Source organism: Dromaius novaehollandiae, chromosome 28, assembly GCF_036370855.1.
Source record: "Dromaius novaehollandiae isolate bDroNov1 chromosome 28, bDroNov1.hap1, whole genome shotgun sequence".
NCBI classification, from domain to species: domain Eukaryota; kingdom Metazoa; phylum Chordata; class Aves; order Casuariiformes; family Dromaiidae; genus Dromaius; species Dromaius novaehollandiae.
In genome coordinates, this window is record NC_088125.1 from 3,781,558 (window position 1) to 3,801,579 (window position 20,022).

Consider the following 20,022-nt stretch of genomic DNA (forward strand, 5'->3'; position numbering starts at 1 on the left):
GTTTATTTTAATTTCCACATTATTTCATATAGATACAAGCGTTTGCTGTGGGTTTAAAATGTTGGAAGCCATTCCTTGCTGCCAGGCAGACCAAACCCAGTGGATAAATTAAATTTTTGCATCTCAGGCACCTCCTGAAATGTATATAAGGAGAAGGGCTCTCCCTCAGAGAAGCTAAAGGAGATCTCCTTCTTTTATTCTCCGCTCCTCTCTTGCTCTCCTGCTTTGCCATTACCGCTTCACATCCACTTTGACCAAGCCACCATGAGTCGACAGTGCTACACCTCCAGCTCTCTCCTGGGAAGAAGAGGTTTTTCCTCCGCTTCTGCCGTCTGCGGCTTCGGCAGGGGCAACAGCAGCTCGGCCTCCGTCTGCCAGCCCGTGGGAAGAAGATGTGGAGTTGGTGGCTTCAGCAGCCGCAGCGTCTGTGACCTGGGGCGAGGGCAAAGGATTTCCTTCGGCGGCAGCTGCCGGAGCGGGGTCTATGGAGGCCCCAACGTGGGACGCTGCGGCGTAGCTTACGGTGGAGGCCGCTTTGGTGTGGGCACTGTCATTGGGTTTGGTAACTGCGGAAGCTACGGAGGCCTGGGCAGCTACAGAGGCCTTGGGGACAACGTCGCTATCGGAGGCTACGGCAGTGGCATCGGTATTGGACTCGCTGGAGGTAGATCTGAAGGCATCCGGGGCGTCAGCATCCACCCGGAGCTCCTCAAGCCCCTCTGCGTGGGGGTCGACCCGGAGGAATGCCAAGTGCGGACCCACGAGAAAGAGCAGATAAAGAACCTCAACAACCAGTTTGCCTGCTTCATTGACAAGGTGAGCCTCCAAACCCCTCCACGTACGCTATTTTTCTTCTCTCTCTAAGCTGTGATGGACAGGCACCTCCAGGGAGACAAAATCCAAAGCTCTTCCTACTGACTCCTGTTCTTGCAATGGTTTCTAAGCGCACATAGACCGTGGTTCTCCTGACATAGAGACTGTCGGGATTTTAGACTTCAGCCAAGGCAGCAGCACAATTATTTTAACCTTTGATGGTCACTAACTCACCAGACCTTTAAATGGGAGCAGCTCCAGTGATGATAGGATGTATCAATACTTGTAAGAGAAAGGACTGAGCCACTCAAGTGTAAATAGGCAAAATAGAAACTCTTACTAGAAATGTACAACTTTAAATCTAGTTTTAATCTATCATACTCTATAAACTCCCAAGGACTTTAGTATTTTTGAATAGTGTGTGTGCTTCATCATACAGCTGTAGAAAGATAGATGGCTAGCTAAAATAAAATGAATGCTTAACTTCTCTGTCCCCCCACTCCGTCAGTGAAATTATTTGGTGATGTCCTAAACAAATACATAATTTATCATTGATATTTTAGCTAAAACTAAGGAGTTGTGTTGCTATTTAGAGATGTATTATAGAAAATGGCTTTTCAAAACTTTTGCTCTGTCTAATCTTTCTTTTCCTCATCAGTTGTTCTGCTGTTGAAAAAAACCCAAATGTATGTAAGAAGAGCCACTCTGCTCCCTCCCATTGAAAAATGACTTATTCATGATATAAAAAGGCTCTCAAATATCAGAGGGCTCTTTAATCTAGAAATGAAAAGCATGGTAAGTATCCGTGGTTAGCATTTAAATCAGATACGCTCAAATGAGATCCTGGATGCAGCTTTTAGCACTGTGAAAGGCTAATTACTGTAATCACCTATCGGAGAAGGCAGCGGATCCTCCAGCAGCGAGTTGTCACGGGGGAAGAGAGAGTGTGTGGCTGAACCGCGCTTTAGTCAAACAAATTGTGCCTGTCACAGAGAAGACACACTGACGTTGTTCAGCCTATGATACAAGATCAGACTCGAGTCCTGGGTGACACCAGGTTTAATTGAGAGACGATGCTGCTTTCACTCACACTGCTGAGAAACCAATGCTTTGCATTTCTGATTTTTTTCTTTTTCTTCCTTTTTGGAGCGGAGAAACCCAAGGGGCCTTTGACGGGGACGCGACGGGATTCAATGACCTTTGCATCTCTTGCTTCCCCAGGTCCGGCTGCTGGAGCAGCAGAACAAGGTGCTGACCACCAAGTGGGAGCTGCTGCAGCAGTACGTTCTCCCGGCTTCCCGGAGAAACCTGGAGCCGGTTTTCGAGAATTTCATCTGCAACCTGAGGAAGCAGCTGGAGTGTGTGCTGGGGGAGCGAGAGAGGCTGGAAAACGAGGAGCGGTGCCTGAGGGACCTGGTTCAAGAGTACAAGTGCAAGTAAGTAGGACACACAGATAGAAGCTGCAGACTGGGGTGTTTGCTGGCTTGCAGCGGTGTTTTTTAGCGTTGTATAGGAGTCCCTTGGCATCCAAGAACAGGCAGGCCACACCAGTACTGGGCTGGTTTCTTCTACTGGGGTCCAACTGCTGCCTCTCAGATGCTGGTGGTGGACTGGGAGAGCTCTTCAGCCACAGTATCTCCCTAGGGAGAGGAGTGGGGAAGCACTCTTCCTCTCTGTGTGACTCCTGCACTCGGCTGTGGCTTGTCGTATCAAATCTCCTACGTAGTATATGCCTCTGTGGCTCCCTCGAATCTCGTGCCCCCAGTGCTATCCATTCCCACAAAACCCTCAGTCTATTTGTCTCCACCCAACACATTATCCCCATTATCTCCTTGGGATTTCATTCTGTCTTCGCAGAGGGAATGTGGGGATTCGATTTGGTTTTTAATCTAAGATGCAAATATTCCTGAAAAGCTTCCTGTGTGTTAGGCTAAGCCATAAACCAGGACTCTTGGTGGTTCCTGATACACAGCCAAGGATATGAGAGTAGTCCCTGCTCCAGAGATCTCACAGTCAGGCATCTCAGACATGTTCTTCCACTGAGTCAGCAGCAAGGAGGCCAGACTCATCTTGTGAAAGTTCTTCTAGGTCCCAATTACCTGGCCGTTGCGGGCTGGCTTTCCTCGCCACTGCGCCTGGCAGTTTCTAGGATTGCTCAGGCTCCTGACCTCCCCCAGGGCCCTTTGGACGCAGTCTCTCCATACACTCAGAGCAGAGGCAGACGTTTCAGAAAAAGCTCAGACACAGCAGCAGCAGCAGATCAACCTTCAACAGAAGTCCACAGTTTTGCATTTGTAGCGGCTTAGCCTCATTTACTGCCATCTCTCCCCAGGTCTGCATCACTGAGACACTGATACTGCTAGCATGGACTATTTAAAAGCACTGAACAAGGCCCAGTAGGGAGGGGAAAAAATAGCAACGAAGCAAAATGAAAAAGGAAGTATGCAGTTCACAGGAAGAGGCCCTGGGTTTAATTCTGCTTGCCATGTTGTGCACTGGCTGCTTTGACACTGGTTGTTTGCCTGGACTCAGCAGTTCATCCCTCTCCTTTCCTCCGACAGATATGAAGATGAGATCAACAAGCGCACAGCTGCGGAGAATGAGTTTGTGGTGCTCAAGAAGGTAAGTCATGCCGTGGACAAAGCTAACAGGAGACAATTAAAGAGTGGCAGGCACGGACATGAGACCCAGGTGCTGGTCAGGAAAAGAAATGGAGAGTCATGGCTCAGTGTGATGACGCTGCCTGACTGCTCATCTTCCCAATGGTTAGCCTCAAAATAGAGGGTACCCAAGGAATTTGGAGAACCACCATCAATCACGGGTTTTAAGAACACGCTATGCAAATATAGGTAGTCTTGAAGGCTGGAAGCTGTGAGGTTTCCTCCAAACCTGGCAGAGAGGCTTTGCCACAGTTCCTGTTTCTCCATCTTTTTTCACTGAGCATGTGGTGTCTCTCCAGGACGTGGACTGCCTTTACCTGACCAAGGAGGAGCTGGAGGTGAGGGTGGGCCTGCTGCGGCAGCAGCTGGAATTCCTGAAGTGCATCTACGCCGAGGTAGGTTGCAGCAAACCCTAATGCAAGGTTTTCTAAAATGTTTCTAAAATGTCTAATCCTGCGATCTCCTCCATCCTCTATCTCTTCCTATGTACTTATGAACAACATTATTGCACACGCTTTAGGAAGGCAAAGGGCATTTTCTTGCGTAGAGCTGGCTGCAAAGTGTGAGATCTTTTGCATGAAAAAGCCTCCAAAATTCTCACCAGAGCTGTGGCTGGAAACCACTGAAACTTCTCACTTCCACTTCTCAAAACCAAAATATTTCCAGTAATTGACTTCTTTCGTTACATGAGTCAAAATATTTTGGTGAAAGTGATACTTTTGGCTACAATGTAACACATTCTTACCAAAACACAGAGGAAATGCTGCCCATTTGTTTTCCATCTAGTTTAACCAAATCTGTAGACAATCGGGCCCAAAGCACTCACTCTTGACAGAGTCACAGCCCAGAAAAACGCTGAAGCAGCTGGAATTGCCAAGTAGCAATGAAGCGAGTTGCTACACCAGGTTTCCCCACCCCTCATTAGGGAATTGCACACAGCAATCCCATGTTGTGCCATAACAACAGGTCCCAGCTGCCAGGTCTTGCTGGAAACCAGCCACCTACCTGGAGAACCCCAGACTCTAGTTGTGCTTTAACAGAAAGATCTTGGCTTGGGCTGGTTGAGGGAAGAGGGCTGAAATGCAATGGATCTTGCAGGAGAGAGCTCAGCTGGATTGCCAACTGTGCGACACCTCTGTCGTTGTGCAAATGGACAACAGCCGGGACCTGGACATGGAGGGCATCATCAAAAGTGTTGAATGCTGCTATGAGGAGATTGCCCAGAAGAGCAAGGCTGAAGTTGAGGCTTTCTATCAAACCAGAGTGAGTAATCACACCACCAGCACAAGTGGCAATATAAGCCCCTGGCCCATAAAATGCTTGAGGACCATTTCTATCTCCCATGATGCAGCTGAAACACCACTCCAAAGTGTGCACTTGCTGCAGCTTGCTAGAGAAAGTCATACCCAAACCCTGCAAACTGTGTTTGGACTATTTCCACAAAGATAGAGCATGGCAGACCACAGTGTTGCTTCAGACAGGTCTCTTCTGTGCGGACCTATGAGGAGCACTATCCCCTTCCCAAAGGGCAAATGTTCAGGGCCTACCTGGAATGGGCCTTGTCCAGGGTGAGGTCATGTCTGGATATTTCCCTGGGAGCACAGACATCGGTTTGACTCCAGAGTCACCACCTTTTCTGGAAGGGGTGATAAAGCTTTGTAACATCACCTTGTTCCCGGCTCTTAGCTGGAGGAGCTCCACAGCAGCAGAGGCAAGTTCTGCAATGACCTGAAAAACAACCAGAGCGAGATAGCTGAGCTGAACCGGATGATCCAGAAGCTGCAGTGCGAGTCGGATAACGTGAAGAAACAGGTAGGATGAATAGTTTAAAGCCGCTCGGGCAGCTCCCCCTGCGAGGCGCACAGCTTCTCCAGCAAAGGGCTTTATCCACACCAGGTCCCACCTCGCTGAGCCTTGGCTGCACCTCCCCCCCCCCACCCCCCCAGCTTCAGTGCTTGTCTTTATAGCTTCTTATTCCAAGGTCATCTAAATACAAGGAAGCAGATTTATTTCCCATTCACCAAATAAGCAGAAGCCAGTTGGTTTGGCTATAACAGAAGTACTGTTCGCCGTACACTTCCTAGAGGGGTGCAGCCGACACACTCCCTTTCATCCCAAATATCTGGCCATTTCAAATGTAGGCTTCTAGTATAAACCTAGGCTCTCTGGCAGTTCCTGGAGGAAAACAGCTAAGAAACGGGGGGGACATGAGCAACCCTGTGGAGATGCCTCTCCAAGTCAAGGCCAGGCACCTTCTTGCTCATTGCTGTTCCCAGATCGCAGCTCTGCAGACGGCCATCTGCGACGCAGAGCAGCGGGGTGACTGTGCCCTCAAAGATGCCCGGCAGAAGCTGATCGACCTGCAGACCGCCCTGCAGCAGGCCAAGGACAAAATGGCATGCTTGCTGAGAGACTACCAGGAGCTGCTGAACATCAAGCTGGCTCTGGACATTGAGATCGCCACATACAGGACACTGCTGGAAGGAGAAGAGAGCAGGTAGGAGCATCCCCAGCTGCACCTTGTGCCAAGGGCTGGCAAAACTAACTGGAGGAGAGGCAGCGAGAAATGCTGGGGAGGGATGCAGCTCCCCATGGCACACGGGGAAGCATCGCCTCCGTTCTCTCCCCACCGTCCCAGGGCAGCTGGGTTGCAGTACGCCAGGCACGCTGCAGTCGCATCTCCTGCTTGCGGGATAGGTAAAGGACGGGATACTAAGACAGCTATGGAGTTTAGGGACCCAACCCCCAGTGGTTCAGTGGGCAATTTGGACCAACATCTCAGAAACCTCAGTGTTCAGAAAAGCTGAAGTACCTGCAGGGTTTCTAAGGAGGCAATGACTGGGCACCAGCTTTGTTTGCAGGTGCATTTGGGAGTATTTCCCTAAATACCTTTTTGTGACATCTCTTTTCCTAACAGGATATGTACCGGCAACCCAGTGAGCGTAGGTAAGTCAACGAAGCATTCCCTTTGTTTCCTTGTAAGTCTTAAAAGCTTCTAAGTTTCCTTATAAGCTGAGCTTTATGCTGAGCTGTGAGCCTGCTCGGGGAGCGACTGAACCTGTTTTTCTCCCACAGCTGTGGTCAGCGGCGGTGGCACAGTCGGGGAGTGCAGAACCCTATCCGGAATCGGAGGCAAATGCACAGTGAAGACAGGAGGGGCCAGTTCTGGATTAGGAGTGGTTTCCTCCTTCGGCGTTGGCGGCACCGGATTTAGCGCCCGGAGCGTAGACTGCGTGCCCAGAGTAGGGGGTGGATTTGGGGCGAGGAGCGCGGTGAGCTGCGTGGGTCGGGAAGTGATCTCCGGGGCGGACGCGGTGCAGTGCTCCCCTGGCCTGGCCAACCTGGGAGGTGTTGTGTGCGCTGGCGTAGAGCCGTGCAACCCGGGAAGCATCATCATTCCCGGGGCGGGGGTCTGTGCCACTGGGAACAGGTACAATACAGCCGTGCGTGTAGTCAGAACAACCCGATAGAGTCCGGAGAGCAACAACACATCACATTTTAAAATAATCAGCATTTCTGCAATAAAACAGTATTTCCCTGCCTTCTGACAGCTATAGGAATCACACGTCCATGCAGTGCCCATGCCCACACAACCAGTAGACTAGCAGCTCTGCCAAAAACTACTTGCATGACCCAAACCACCTTCTCTTGCCCAGCCCTCTTGGGGGGAATTTACTCCCAAGATCCCAGACCAGTGAGATTTTCATTTCAGAGAGCCCATAGCTGTGTTCACACATTATCTCGGCCCTTAAATCAGTCTTCTAGATCCCTTTTCACCAGGGATGTTCTCATCGTGTTTTCCCTAGCGCAGCTATTGCAAAAGCACAAAAAACTTGGTCATTCCAATTTCAGAAAGAAAAGCTGCATCTTAATTCTCCAAGATGGAGCTGCAGCTAGTATTTAGCTTCCTTAATGACAGCAGAAAATCCAATTTTTCCTGCTAATGAGAGGGTTGGTAAGGGTTATGCAAATTGGTCCAAGTTGCCACATCAAGTTTGGTAGAGCACATTTTAATTACAAACTGATGAGCACCTTATATTTCTGTAGTTAAATGCATGCGTTGTTTTTCCTGTGTGTGTACTAGCTAGACAGATTTGATGCTTTTAATGTATAAGTGAACAGAGTTGATTATCCTCCGCTTATTATCCACAACTCTAAACTTTCAGCTGTACCTTCAATAAACTACATGCATAATTCATGCTTTGTCTCTTGGGTTTTATTTCCCTCCGTGGTATTACAAAAGCATAGATATTTTCTCAAACATAAAACCCCAAATGGGTGCGGTTTGCACCTAGCAAGAACCGGACTTTTGACAAAGTTTTCAGAGACTTTGTCTGCTCTCCTCGCTGATGCACTTTTGCATACCTTTATTCCATCCAGAAATGTGTGGCCACGCAGAGGTAACCAGGAAATGTAACCGATCGTGGGATCCGCGGCTCACTCAGGACCTCTCCCAGTGTCTGGGATCTCTGAAGGCAGAACAAAAAAAGCAGCCAGGCTCTTGTTTAAAGAAACTAGTGGGAGCCGGCTCAGGTAGTAACAAAAAATCCCAAACCCCACCGCTGAAACCCTCTAACAAAAGTAGGCTCATTTAAAAAAAAAAAAAGTATTCTTTTCCAAAATATAACACTGGGGTCTTTCTTCTTTAAACACTTCCACCTGCTTTAAAGCACACAACCCTACACTAACATCAGTGTGCGCAGCAATTAAATAGAAGTCCCCCAGGAACATCCCTTACAGGGAGAGGAAAACCCCACCCTCACCAGCCGAAGCGATCGACAGCGGTGGTGGTGAGACCCCGTGTGCCCTGTGGATTAGAGATGGGGGGCTGAGACGGGGCCAAGCTACATCCACGTCCTTGGCACTTGCGCTTCCTACGACGGTGCCCCACAAAATGCTCCCCAGCGCGTGGCTGCGAAGGGCTTGCCCCAGGGAGTCCTGCATCACAGCTGGAGGCACATCTGGATCCCAGGAAAACCAGCTGCGTCCCACCTAGCAGCCCTGCCGGCTGCTTTCCTCCCACTGCTCTTGGGGCAAGGCCTGAAAGCCCCGAGTTACCTCGGTCTGAACTGCCCTTTGGAGAAACCTGTCTCTCCCCACCGCGTCTGGAAGCAGCCCGGGGGGTGGGTGGTAATTTAGCCCGTTCATACACACTGAGGATGGGGCGTCATAATTTATTCCCTGACTTTCCACTCTACTTCTTCGACTTCCCTGCTGACTCACCACTTGCCTCCCTGTGTCTTGCTCCGCCGGCTGGAGGAGAAGTTAAATAACCCTGTTCGGCTCAGTCTGTCCACGTCGGCGTGAGGGTGATGAATCCATGGCTGGTTCCCCTTGGCTGAGCATCCGCCTCCGCTGCTCTCCCACCACAGAGGCTGCGCGGAGCGTGGTGGGTTTGGGCTCCCCACTTCTGCAGGGCTTTTCTGATGGAAAGCAAGATGGTTTAGTGTATGCGATCATTACGTACCAGATGGCTAATTATTTTTAATAAGCTACATGCCTTACCACCACTGTCTGGGCTGGGGGGGTGGTGAAATTTGGGCTTCCCACCCACCCAGAGAGGATGTCTTTCACTAAGGTTATCTTCAGCTTTTCTTTCCCAATGCATACAATTTTGACTGTCTCATTTGTATGTAAATAACAAGCAGAAACAGCCAGACAAAAAGCTCTCACTGCCACAACAGCTCATTATTTATGTTGATCATCACCTACCTGCAAACCAGTAACTGCACACCAACAACCAGCCGGCTCCCCAGGGTACCAAAGCGGCCAAGCAGCTCTCTCACACCTGGCTCTTTCTGGGAAAATACCTTTAATCCTCCCTGCCCTTCTCAACCTCCAAGTATTGCAAAACCCATGTTTTTTTGCTGCCTGCCTGAAGATGATCATGTAGATCAGGCTGTTTTGGAAAGAACGGCTGGGAGAAAGCTCCAGACTGAGGATTTTTGGGGGCAGTTGGGGCCCAAGTGGGCTCAGCAGGCCAAATCCTGCTGGGCATCACTCTGAACATGCATTTGTGTGGTTCCTCGGAGTCTAGCAGAGCTGATCCGATCAGTTGCAGGGGTGCAAAAGAGCCACATCTGCCTCTGGACGCAAGCCCGCGAACCCCAGCATGCCCTAGCAGCCCCCTGCATGCAATAAACCAGCCAGGTACAGAAACGGTGCATTTTCGCCCCAGCCTTTGCATCGCTTTCATACCGTGTGGTCAGTGGGCTGAAGAAAGAAGAGTGTGGGAGTCCAAAATGACGATTCCCTCTCTCTTCTTGGCAACCACACCCTTAATCCCATTATATTCAGTCAGCTCTAATATCTGATCCAAACCCATCTGTCAGCTTTGGGACAATCTGCCTTTTTTTGGGGTCATGAAAGCATGAGGACAATCTCATTTTCCCATCACGCCCGGGCTTTGCATTGTATGCAAATAATCAAGGCAATATAAGTTCATAAATTTCACCTGGGTAGATTTAGCCCACATTTTCCAAGAAGCAGCCAGCCAATTTGTGCCAGCTGGGAATTTGGCACAATGGGAAATTCAATTTGAGAGGCCTGACTCTCCTGGTTTGAGTCTGACTGGCAGCATTTCTGCAGCACTAATCACATATTTGGGCTTCTATATTCAGTGGAACATGAAGCACCTGCTTAATTTTTCTTCCAGAGATGCCAGTGGGACTTTAACTCATACTTAATGTTTTTTCAGCACTCAGGCACATGAATGTGTTTCAAAGAGCATGTAGAGTCCTGTCCTGCAAATATGTAGGCATATATTGAGCTCCAGTCATGTGCACAGTGCAGGCAATGCCACCAGGATACCTAAATGCTGATAGTGAACCGAGATCTTAAATACGAAGAATAAAATACTGTAAACATCGCAATTCCACAAAGTCTGAGAGGCCAGGAATGCCACCACACCCTGTTGTCTTTGCTCTTTTTCTCAAGGACTTAATATTAACAGGAAAATAACACAGTTCCACAGAGCTGGGCAAGAGATTTTTTCAGAAAAGCGGTTCTCTTCCACTGAAAATGCTTTTTAGGTCCAGATGAAAACGTGTCGATCATGCCATCAGTTGGCTGGAGATCAGTGCAACAACCCTCTCTGGGGAGGTTGGAGGTGCCCTCTGCAGATGCTAATCTCTCCAGAAAGGCAGCCTAGAAAACCTGCCAAAGACTAAATACCTAATTTTAAACAGCCAGAATTTAAGCAAGATGTCACCTACATATAGCGTCTCAGAGGCAAATCATGGAAAAGCACCTCATGGCACTAGGTATTGAATCAGCTCTAAAAGACAGTCTCTGCCTAACAGATGCGAACAGTCAACAGGCAGACTGCTCTTTGTCTTCAGGCCAAGGAACCCCATGACATCTTTTTGTTCAGATTTAGCAGTTTCAGTCCCATTGCCTTCCATTCAAATGAATTTAGGGAAATGCCCCGCTAAGCTCTGCAGTGATCTATTGCCAATATCCAGGGATATATTCCTCTTTCTCACCTTTTTTGGGGGGTCTTGAATCTCTCCAAGCATACAGAGACTTTGCACTATGGCTGAGCTCTCACTGCCAGAAATTAGGGAGTTAGATAACTCTTCTAGCTGAGCGGATTCGCGCCAGCTCCAATAGGTGTGTTTGAGTGCAATCAGTGTTTAACGAGTTCAATGAGACAGCTGGCTGCCTGGCACGTCAAAACCATGAAGGCACCAAATTGATCTCTTGACTTCCACGCAACCAAGCCCAGATCCCCAAAGGGATAAAAAGGCCATGCCATGCTCTCTTCCATCAGAGAGCTGCACTCTCCCAGTCTGCTGCTTCTTCACTGTGCCAGGCCGTTATTTCCTGCTATGATGAACCGGCAAACCTACAGCATGAGGGCCGGAGGCGGAGGCAAAAGTTTCAGCGCTGCCTCAGCTATTATTCCAAGTGGCAACAGGGCCAGCTTTAGTTCGATGTCTATGGCACGATCTGGAGGAGGTGGAGGTGGTTTTGGAAGGCTCATTGGAGGAGGCGGCGGCGGCGGTGGCGGCGGCGCTGGTTTTGGCAGCAGGAGCCTCTACAACCTTGGTGGTACCAAGAGGATTTCCATTGGTGTTGGAAGCAGCTTCCGGGCTGCTTTTGGAGGTGGAGCTGGTGGCGGCTCTGGCCTGGGAAGTGGCGGTGGTGGCGGCTCTGGCCTGGGAAGTGGCGGAGCTGGTGGTGGTCTTGGACTTGGTCTTGGCAGTGGAGGTGGTGGTGGTGGAGGATATGGCTTTGGTGGAAGTGCTGGTGGGCTTGGTTTTGGTGGCGGACATGGAGGCGGCGGAGGCTTTGGCTTTGGTGGAGCAGGCGGACTGGGAGGATTCAGCGGAGGGCTGGGTGGTGGCAGAAGTCCGGCAGGATTTGGTGTCGGCCCACCTGGAGTCGGTACGATCCAAGAAGTGACCATCAACCAGAGTCTCCTGGCACCCCTGAACCTGGAGATTGATCCAAACATCCAGCAGGTGCGAAAAGATGAGAAGGAGCAAATCAAGACCCTCAACAACAAATTTGCTTCTTTCATTGACAAGGTGAGACTTCTGCCTAAAGTACTACCTAACTGTGCTAGAGAGGGAGTGAGACAGTCTCCTATCTACAAAAATATGACTTCATAAATCTTCATTCTATTGTATATTTCCAACATGCATATCTCAATTAAAGTAATCAAACAAGAATGTACTTCTAGACAGTTACAGAACTAGACATTAGAAACTTGTAACAAGAGGATTAGATTTGGGTTTTGTGCCTGAGAAACAAGGTATATTAGCTCAAATAGAGTAACCAGTTCCAGGCCCAGACCTAGCTGCTGAAGAACTAACCCAGCTCTATTTGGTATCACTGCAGAGGTGATACATCCAGTTCTATTGCTTCTGAGCTCAAGTCCTTTGCCCATTGACTCGTTAAGTCCTTTCTTGGCTTTTACTTGGATAAAGACCTTAAATGGAGTATATATGAGCAAAAGGAAGGGCAATTAAGTACTTGTCTTTTAACCTGTAGTACTCAAATCTTAGCTTAAAGGAAGATAGATAAATATCACTTATAAAGAAGGGAAGACTGAAGGATGTTAAAGAAAGCAAATGATGAAATAGCTGAACACACATTTTCTAGTGACTGCTCATTAACTTGCTGAATTAAATTGCCTCTAAATAGAACTGCCCACTGCTGTCAGATTTGCATAGCTACTGGATGGGTTAACATAGACGTAGATAATCTAGAGGATATATACAGCTGGAATTACCGGTCTTAATTTGGGATTTCCTTGGTTTGTACTATCTGACAGTCTCAGGTATCATAGGTATCTTTCGCTAAACACTTTCTGCTTCCCAATGCTCAGGTTCGCTTCCTGGAGCAGCAGAACAAGGTGCTTGAGACCAAATGGACCCTCCTGCAGGAGCAGGGTCAAAAAAACAACACAGGCAAAACCAACATGGACCCACTCTTTGAGGCTTACATCAACAACCTGAAACGGCAGTTGGCCAGCCTGCTCAACGAGCGGGGACGCATGGATGGGGAGCTGAAGAACATGCAAGACCTTGTTGAGGATTTCAAGAACAAGTGAGTGCCCGTTCAACGGCACATCCAGGCACACTAGTGTGAAACAGGATGCAAATGGTTCAGCTTAGCACTACCCGGTAGGATTAATCTCATTTAAATTTAGCTTTTCCAAGGTCAAATATCTAGTCTGAGATATTCACCAAACCTCCTAAGGTAGACAGTGGAAGGAGACCAGTATCTCCAGCTGATCACAAGCTTCCTAACTAGTCACCCTCTAAGATAGAGCTCTCCTCATAAGGTGCCTTTTCCTGGAGAGCCCCTGCAGCAGGAGGAAGGTGGTCCATCAACATTTTGCCAATCAGCAAAGGCAGTTTCAGCCAGAATAAAAAAGTTTGTGATGACATTTGCAAAGGAAAACCACTTAAACAGACTGCTTTACCTTCTCTGTGCCATTTGCATTATGCCAAAATGGCTTGTTTCAACCCCTTGAGAGAAGAGACGCTCACAACTTTGAGCAGGGCAGTCTCCAAGAGGTTGATTTGCAAATCCTATCCCCAGCCCAGATGATCTTGCAGTCCTACCCGTACAACTTTTCCTGCTTACCAAGATGTGATCCACCACATCTTTCCTTTCATCCCTGTAGATACGAAGAGGAAATCAACCGGCGAACAGCAGCGGAGAATGAATTTGTGATCCTTAAAAAGGTAAGATGAAAGGTGTTACAGATGCGGAGCTAACCCTAATGATTGTGCAGCTTGGTGGAGTCTTAAAGTGAGGGGCTTGGAGAAGGATGGAAGTCAATTCTTTTCCTATTCTTGCCCCATAACATACACATACACTTGTCCGGACAAGATGCAAAGATTGTCAGCAGTACTGGGAATCGCAGGTATCAGGGCAAGTTACCTGGATCCTGATCCGCTTACGAGGTCACAGACAACACTTCTTCTGGCCAAGAGATGTACTCTTGGTGCTCTTTCAGGTGGATATGCCAAGCACGGCTTCTCCAGTTGGGCAGCACCTTTGAAGCAATGAAAGGGGCAGCCCAGTGTCTGAGCTTAGCCAGGTCTTGGTTGAGCCAAGGAGCAGGTACTGGATGCTGCAGATGTCACTGTGGTTGCTGTTTTCCAGGATGTGGACGCTGCCTACATGTCTAAGGTGGAGCTCGAGGCCAAAGTGGATGCCCTGACTGACGAACTTAACTTCCTCCGAGCCCTCTACGAGGCGGTACAGACCCTCTCCCCTGCTTTCCGTCCTGATGTCACTCCCTAGACAGCACCCGTCATCATTCATGGCATTTGAAAAGGTAAGTGCAGGAGGCCCACGACCCGGTGTGCTTCTTCCCAGGAGCTGGCCCAGCTCAGTGCACAGGTGTCCGACACCGCTGTCATTCTGTCAATGGACAACAACCGGGACCTGGACCTCAGCAGCATCATAGCTGAAGTCAAAGCTCAGTACGAAGACATTGCTAACAGGAGCCGGGCAGAAGCTGAGGCTTGGTACCAAACCAAGGTGAGCAGATCTGTAGATGCCATGGATGCATTTCTGCAAAAAAACTACTGCTGTCCCTATGTGAAGAAGTTTAATTAACATCCTGCCTATCTGGACATCTTAGACTGCTCACTCCTCTTTCCCAACTGCAGTTTGAGGAGCTGCAGGCCACTGCTGGAAAGCACGGAGATGACCTGCGCAACACAAAGGGAGAAATCTCAGAGCTCAGCCGGCTGATCCAGCGAATCCGGTCAGAGATAGAGAACGTGAGGAACCAGGTAGGACCGACAAAAAGAGCCCGTGAAGCCCCATTCTGCAGTCCCTTAGTACCACAGCTCTGCTACCTGCCACTGTCTTGCCATTCAGGGACTTCAGCAGCTCCAGACCATGACATGCTTCATTGAAGCATGTTGAATTCCCTCCAAAAAGGGGTCCCACTCTGTATCCTCAGCCCAGGTATCACATAACACTTTCTAGGCCAGCATTTCAACTCCAGCAGTGTTGTGTAGGCTGCAGAGTTAGCTACGGATTAATGATCTCAGTCATAAACATTGTTCATTAATAACTGGGCCAAAATGGTTTTATTCCTTGGGTGATTCTTGCCCACAAAAAAAGCAGCAATTACGAGAGTCCCATCTCCTCCCCTTGCAGTGTGCCACCCTGCAGACGGCCATCGGAGATTCCGAGGAGCGCGGGGAGCTGGCCCTCAAGGACGCCAAGGCAAAGATGATTGAGCTGGAAGATGCCCTGCAGAAAGCCAAAGCTGACATGGCCCGGCAGCTCCGCGAGTACCAGGAGCTCATGAACATCAAGCTGGCCCTGGACATCGAGATCGCGACCTACAGGAAGCTGCTGGAGGGAGAGGAGAGCAGGTGGGGGAAAAAGCCTGTAGCAATAAGAACAGAGACAATTGCATCCTCCCTGCAAGCAGGTTGGTCCCCCCGCCTGCCTCCTTCATTTGCACTGACCTTGCCTTTTTCTGCCCTCCAACAGGCTGAGCGGAGAGGGACTGAACCCCATCAGCTACTGTAAGTATTGCAGCCCTCGTCTTGTCTTGGGTCTATTGGGAACAGAGTCCGCAGGCAACCTTGGGAAAAGGGCGATTTGGGCCAATTGCTCCAAAAAAGATATTCAGAGCCTACCACAAGCATTAGTGGCTTGTACAGGGGACAGAACTCAGGTTAAATTCTTATGGGTCCAGGACCTGATTATGGTGCTTTCTGAAACTGGGTGATTGCCACAGCAGATGCCTGACTCTGTGGTTGTTTGTTTTGCAGCTGTGATCAGCTCCAGCTCTGGCATGGCTGGAGGAGGAGGAGGAGGAGGAGGATTTGGTGGACTGAGTCTAAGCGGTGGAGGCGGCGGAAGCGGTTTTGGTCTCGGAGGAGGCGGTGGAAGCAGTTTTGGTCTCGGAGGAGGCAGCGGAAGCAGCTTTGGTCTCGGAGGAGGCGGCGGAAGCAGCTTTGGTCTCGGAGGCGGTGGTGCAGGCTACAGCTTTGGAAGTGGAGGAGGACTTGGTCTTGGAGGTGGTGGTGGTGGTCTTGGAGGTGGATATGGAGGAGGAAGTAGTCTTGGCCTGGGAGGAGGCAGCAGCAGTCTTGGCATCGCAAGTGGTCACAGCTACGGAGGAGGAGGAGGAGGAGGAGGTAGCAGCGTGCTGAGCACCGGAGGAGGGAATTTCAGCTCTGGAAGTGCAAAAGGCACCAACCCAGGTGTGAAAATCGTCTCCAAAACCTCCTCCAGCAAAAAAAGCATAAAAAGCCAAAGCCTGAAGAATGCTGTGCAGCCCGAGTAAAACCGACATGAGACCCTCCACAAAACCAGCACTCCTGCATCGCTCCCGCACACCACCATCCCTCACCTGCCCCTGTTCCTGCTCCTCGCACCGTAGTTGTTAAGCATTTGGGTCCCGATTCAGGAAAAGCAGTGGAGCACACGCTAAGCAGATTTCTCAAAGGACCTAAAACAGGTTGAAAAGGAAAACACAGGCCTGAGTGATTTTCTGAATGGGGAACGGGTGGGTTTGGGGGTTGCTTTTTTTTTAAATGAGGCTGAGCAGCTTGTTTGCAGTTGCAGCTAGCTGTCCGACATCAGCTAATGCAGATCAAACAGCTGTGAAGATGCAACAACTTGGGGGTTTAGCTCAGTTTAGCATTTGCAGTTCTGGTCCACAGAAGCCCAGGCATGGGCTGGGAACTTGGCTTTAATCCAGCCTGCTTTGTCTTCACTGCTGGGATGATCCAAACTCATTCCTTTAAGTTAAGCAACCTGTCTTTATCATACCTACGGGGTTTCTTTCTGCTATGTAGAAATACCTTGGGAGGTTGCTGAAAGAAGCAAGGCAGTGGTTTGGAAGCACGGGGCCCCTCTTAAAACATCCCTTATTGTGGGAGCACAGAGCCCATTAGGGGTCACTTCAAAGTACCTTGAGTGCAGTGGAAAACCCCCCTCTTCCCCAGCCACAGCCGAGCTTCTAAAAATACCTCTCCTCCAGATGTGCTGAGCAATTGCAGCTGTCTTTGAAGTCAGGCAGGATGCAGCATCCTCACCAGCCTGGCCACCGATTCAGAGCGTAGTATTAGGAAAGCGATTTGAGATAACTGCATCTGCAAAGTACCACCCACAGGTATGCGGTTTAAACTTGCAAGCAGCTCATCTAAAAAGAACCCCAAACTACACTCATGTTCCTTTGCTTTCTCTTCTTAAATGAAAGTTTGCCCCATAGTGGCAACCATTCAAAACCCAACATGCAGGCAAACACTTCATGCACCAAACAGCTTGCGGGTAATCTTGGGGGTGTATTTTATCAGAGAAGCCACGTACGACTGATCCAAAGCATTCGGAAAAGGGCTTGTTCTCTGAATGATCTATTTTCTTTTTATAATAACTGAGGCAGAACATTAGCATTTGGTGCCAAACTGGGTTGTTGTTGTCTCATGCTAAGGTTTTGTGGGAATGGCTTAATAGCGCAAAAATCATCCAACAGCCTAAGTCTCACTGATGTTCCCCAGCGTGCCGGTAGCAGCAATCAAGGCAAAAGTCCACTCTAGTGAAAATCACTCTGAACAAACTGCCTGAAGGGCCATGTCCGTAGCGCTCCTGGGGGTATTTCAGCTTCTTCGCTGCGTGTGGGTTTTCTTGCCAAAAGAAATGCATTTGGTAAGCTGAGAAGTGGAGTCGTGTTTCAATCCAGCACCTGGGAAATATGACAGTCGGGAGCAGGAGCCCAGAGGCACACCCGTGCCAGTACAAAAGCACCCAAAGTCTATTTTCCCATTTCTAAGCGCTGCATTTACCCCTCTAGCATTCCACTGTGTCTTTTTATTTTTGTGAAAGTACCATTAAAAAAAAAGTACCATAAAAAAATGCGTCTTTTTATATGTCAGGGATACTGTAGTGACGCTGTGTTTTCCTTCCTTTCTCTTTTTGGAGTGTGTCCAGTAAAACTGGATCATAACTTATTTGTTCCTGCTTCATTTTACTCTAAAGGAGAATCAGTAGTATGAAATATTCCCCAATCGTCAGCAGAGTGGTGTGAAGCAAACTGGAGGAGGCTTTCTTTCAACTTTGGGGAAAAAGTTTCAGAATTTTGAAAAAGAATAACAAAAAGCTCAAAATCAGTTGTGTGTCATCCCAGAACAAATTGAAGAGAGGGGAGAAGGAGGAGGAGGAGGTGGTGGCAGGGGGTGGCTTTTCTGTCAAGCAGCAACAAAATTAATCACAGTTCATTTCTTTGCATATTATGGGGGTTAATCCAAAAAGCCTTTCTTCCATGGCTGGGAGGATTTTGGCCAGCTTTTCTAGCTAAGGCAAAACCCAGATTTTCTTAAAAAGGCAAAGCAAAACCAAGCCTTTACAGGGCTCTGGGGGAGGATTTTATCAGCATGATCTAGATTCGGGCTGGGTTTCGGTGAGCCGGAGCAGAGTATCTCACCAAATGATGCAGCTACTTTGGTCACGTGTCATAGCCAAAAAACACCCAAAAACCCCTCAGATGAACATTCACACCTTACTGCATTTCAAGGAGACAGATGCTCCCCTCTTCCCTGACCTCTCAACATCTCGGCTTTACATAACTCAGAGCGGCAAACGGGAAAGAGCAAGCAAGCACACGCTACCCGAGCAGGTTTACAGCACACGCTCACAGCCTCTTCGGCAAAGCCTGGCTGAAACCCAGCTGCACCGACACACGAGAGCCTCAGATCTACCTTCACCCGGGAAATGCAAGGAGCAGCAGGAGAAGGGACCAAAGGCTGGAGACAGAAACTCTCTCCTTGGTCCCTGCTGCCACAGCGGATATTGCAGACAGACAAGCTGAAAATTAGCAATGGTTAAAAAATAAACAGAGCCATCTTGATTTCTTGCAGTTGCCCGTGCTAATGCTGATTTACACAGGTGTGAGGAATTAATATAGATAACGACAGCCTAACCTTAACCAACCGTGTAAATTTTGAGTGTCTTTCTGCCAGACTGGGGTGAAAAAGGCAAACAGGGTCCAAAAGAGAAGTAGAGGCGCTTACAGGCAGCTGAGCTCCTGCAGATACCATAAGTCTCTCAGCCTGCCCTGTACCTCCTCCTCTGCAGAGCTGAGAGATACTGCAAGAACTTTCCTTGTTTTTGTGCCATCATTCGCTTTGCTCTTCAAAACCCTTTGTAATATTCCACTTAATTACCACTGTCTGCAGCAACAGCCTTTCCTAGAAGAGCTGGGGAGCTAATGAGCACCTTGAGCACACATCCTTTTCCACTGCCGTGATTAAAACATTTGCAGCCTGCACTCTGATTCCCAGGTGTGACTTTGCATAGTTCTTTGGAAGTCAAAGGCAGATCCCCTGCTGGGGTTGCCTGGCCCTGTTCCCTGGGTTTGGCACACAGGTGCCACTTTGCATCTGCCAAGGACTGGCAGCTCTAAAAAAGCAAATCTCCATACATCTGCCTTGCTTGTGACACAGTTTACTTAGTTCTAGCATCAACATAAAATCAGTAATATTTATGGAATTGCTTCTGATTTGATGCTATTATTGAAGTTACCTGCCTCTGTATATCAGACGTGAAATCAGGGCTCACCGTCAGCCCCAGCAGCTTCTGGACCGGTCAGGCAAGCGTGGGCGCAATTTTCCTGCGAAACTTTGCGTTTCCAGCGTGTTGCAAAGGCCTCGGCACGTTCGCCTGCCTCCACTCCCGAGGTGAGAGCACCCCCTTGCTACTGCTGAGACGTCTCCCTTGCAGCGAAGCGAGCGTGTTGCAACGTCGCGCCCAGCCATCGGCTTCCCGATAGCTTGGCTGAACGTGCTTCAGGTGCTCGTGACTCACGTTATTGGCAATAAGCAGTGATGGGAACGCTGGAAGGGAAGGATATTTGTGAGCACTGCCCTTTGTGATTGCAGTAAGGGAGAGAGCAGCTTCTGCTCACGTTCTTTCAAGTTCCCAGACACAAAAAAACGACGGTTGGAAACACATCAACAGAAACAAGCTATGAGATGCTGCAGATACCCTTAAGCCGCTAATTTTGGATTAAGTTCCTGCACTTATTGCTCACGTATCCAATTCTGCAAGAATCTGTTTG

General features: G+C 49.0%; 2 protein-coding genes and 1 long non-coding RNA gene across 4 annotated transcripts in view; 2 read left to right on the forward strand and 1 right to left on the reverse strand.

Moving 5' to 3' along the window:
• Window positions 1-20,022, reverse strand: part of LOC112991453 (uncharacterized) — a 62,377-nt gene that overhangs the window by 23,384 nt on the left and 18,971 nt on the right. Inside the window, exons 9-12 of one of the 2 annotated variants that reach the window (XR_010385353.1) lie at window positions 8,697-8,896; window positions 7,839-7,942; window positions 6,400-6,893; window positions 5,021-5,201 (exon numbers count right to left, since the gene is read on the reverse strand). This is a non-coding gene — a long non-coding RNA (uncharacterized LOC112991453). The remainder of the gene's footprint in view (window positions 1-5,020; window positions 5,202-6,399; window positions 6,894-7,838; window positions 7,943-8,696; window positions 8,897-20,022) is intronic. The other variant, XR_010385352.1, reaches the window with a different exon arrangement.
• LOC112991457 (keratin, type II cytoskeletal 4-like) lies at window positions 198-7,671 on the forward strand. Its single transcript, XM_026113938.2, has 9 exons — window positions 198-816; window positions 2,035-2,249; window positions 3,375-3,435; window positions 3,773-3,868; window positions 4,572-4,736; window positions 5,160-5,285; window positions 5,750-5,970; window positions 6,391-6,419; window positions 6,549-7,671. Exons 1-9 carry the CDS (start codon window positions 265-267, stop codon window positions 6,941-6,943), a joined length of 1,860 nt encoding a protein of 619 aa, XP_025969723.2. The 5' UTR covers window positions 198-264; the 3' UTR covers window positions 6,944-7,671.
• Window positions 11,306-16,307, forward strand: LOC112991445 (keratin, type II cytoskeletal 5-like). Its single transcript, XM_064498365.1, has 9 exons — window positions 11,306-12,004; window positions 12,808-13,028; window positions 13,612-13,672; window positions 14,097-14,192; window positions 14,313-14,477; window positions 14,609-14,734; window positions 15,108-15,328; window positions 15,450-15,484; window positions 15,734-16,307. The coding sequence occupies exons 1-9, from the start codon at window positions 11,306-11,308 to the stop codon at window positions 16,249-16,251; spliced, it is 2,142 nt and encodes a 713-aa protein (XP_064354435.1). The 3' UTR covers window positions 16,252-16,307.

What these genes read in the sequence shown, in the direction of transcription:
- LOC112991457 (XM_026113938.2), top strand. Translation starts at nt 265, where the DNA reads ATGAGTCGACAGTGCTACACCTCCAGCTCTCTCCTGGGAAGAAGAGGT. An exon ending in CGGATAACGTGAAGAAACAG is followed by an intron (nt 5,286 to 5,749) that starts GTAGGATGAATA and finishes TGCTGTTCCCAG; the next exon opens with ATCGCAGCTCTGCAGACGGC. An exon ending in CTGGAAGGAGAAGAGAGCAG is followed by an intron (nt 5,971 to 6,390) that starts GTAGGAGCATCC and finishes TTTTCCTAACAG; the next exon opens with GATATGTACCGGCAACCCAG.
- LOC112991445 (XM_064498365.1), top strand. Translation starts at nt 11,306, where the DNA reads ATGAACCGGCAAACCTACAGCATGAGGGCCGGAGGCGGAGGCAAAAGT. An exon ending in AATTTGTGATCCTTAAAAAG is followed by an intron (nt 13,673 to 14,096) that starts GTAAGATGAAAG and finishes GCTGTTTTCCAG; the next exon opens with GATGTGGACGCTGCCTACAT. An exon ending in TAGAGAACGTGAGGAACCAG is followed by an intron (nt 14,735 to 15,107) that starts GTAGGACCGACA and finishes CTCCCCTTGCAG; the next exon opens with TGTGCCACCCTGCAGACGGC.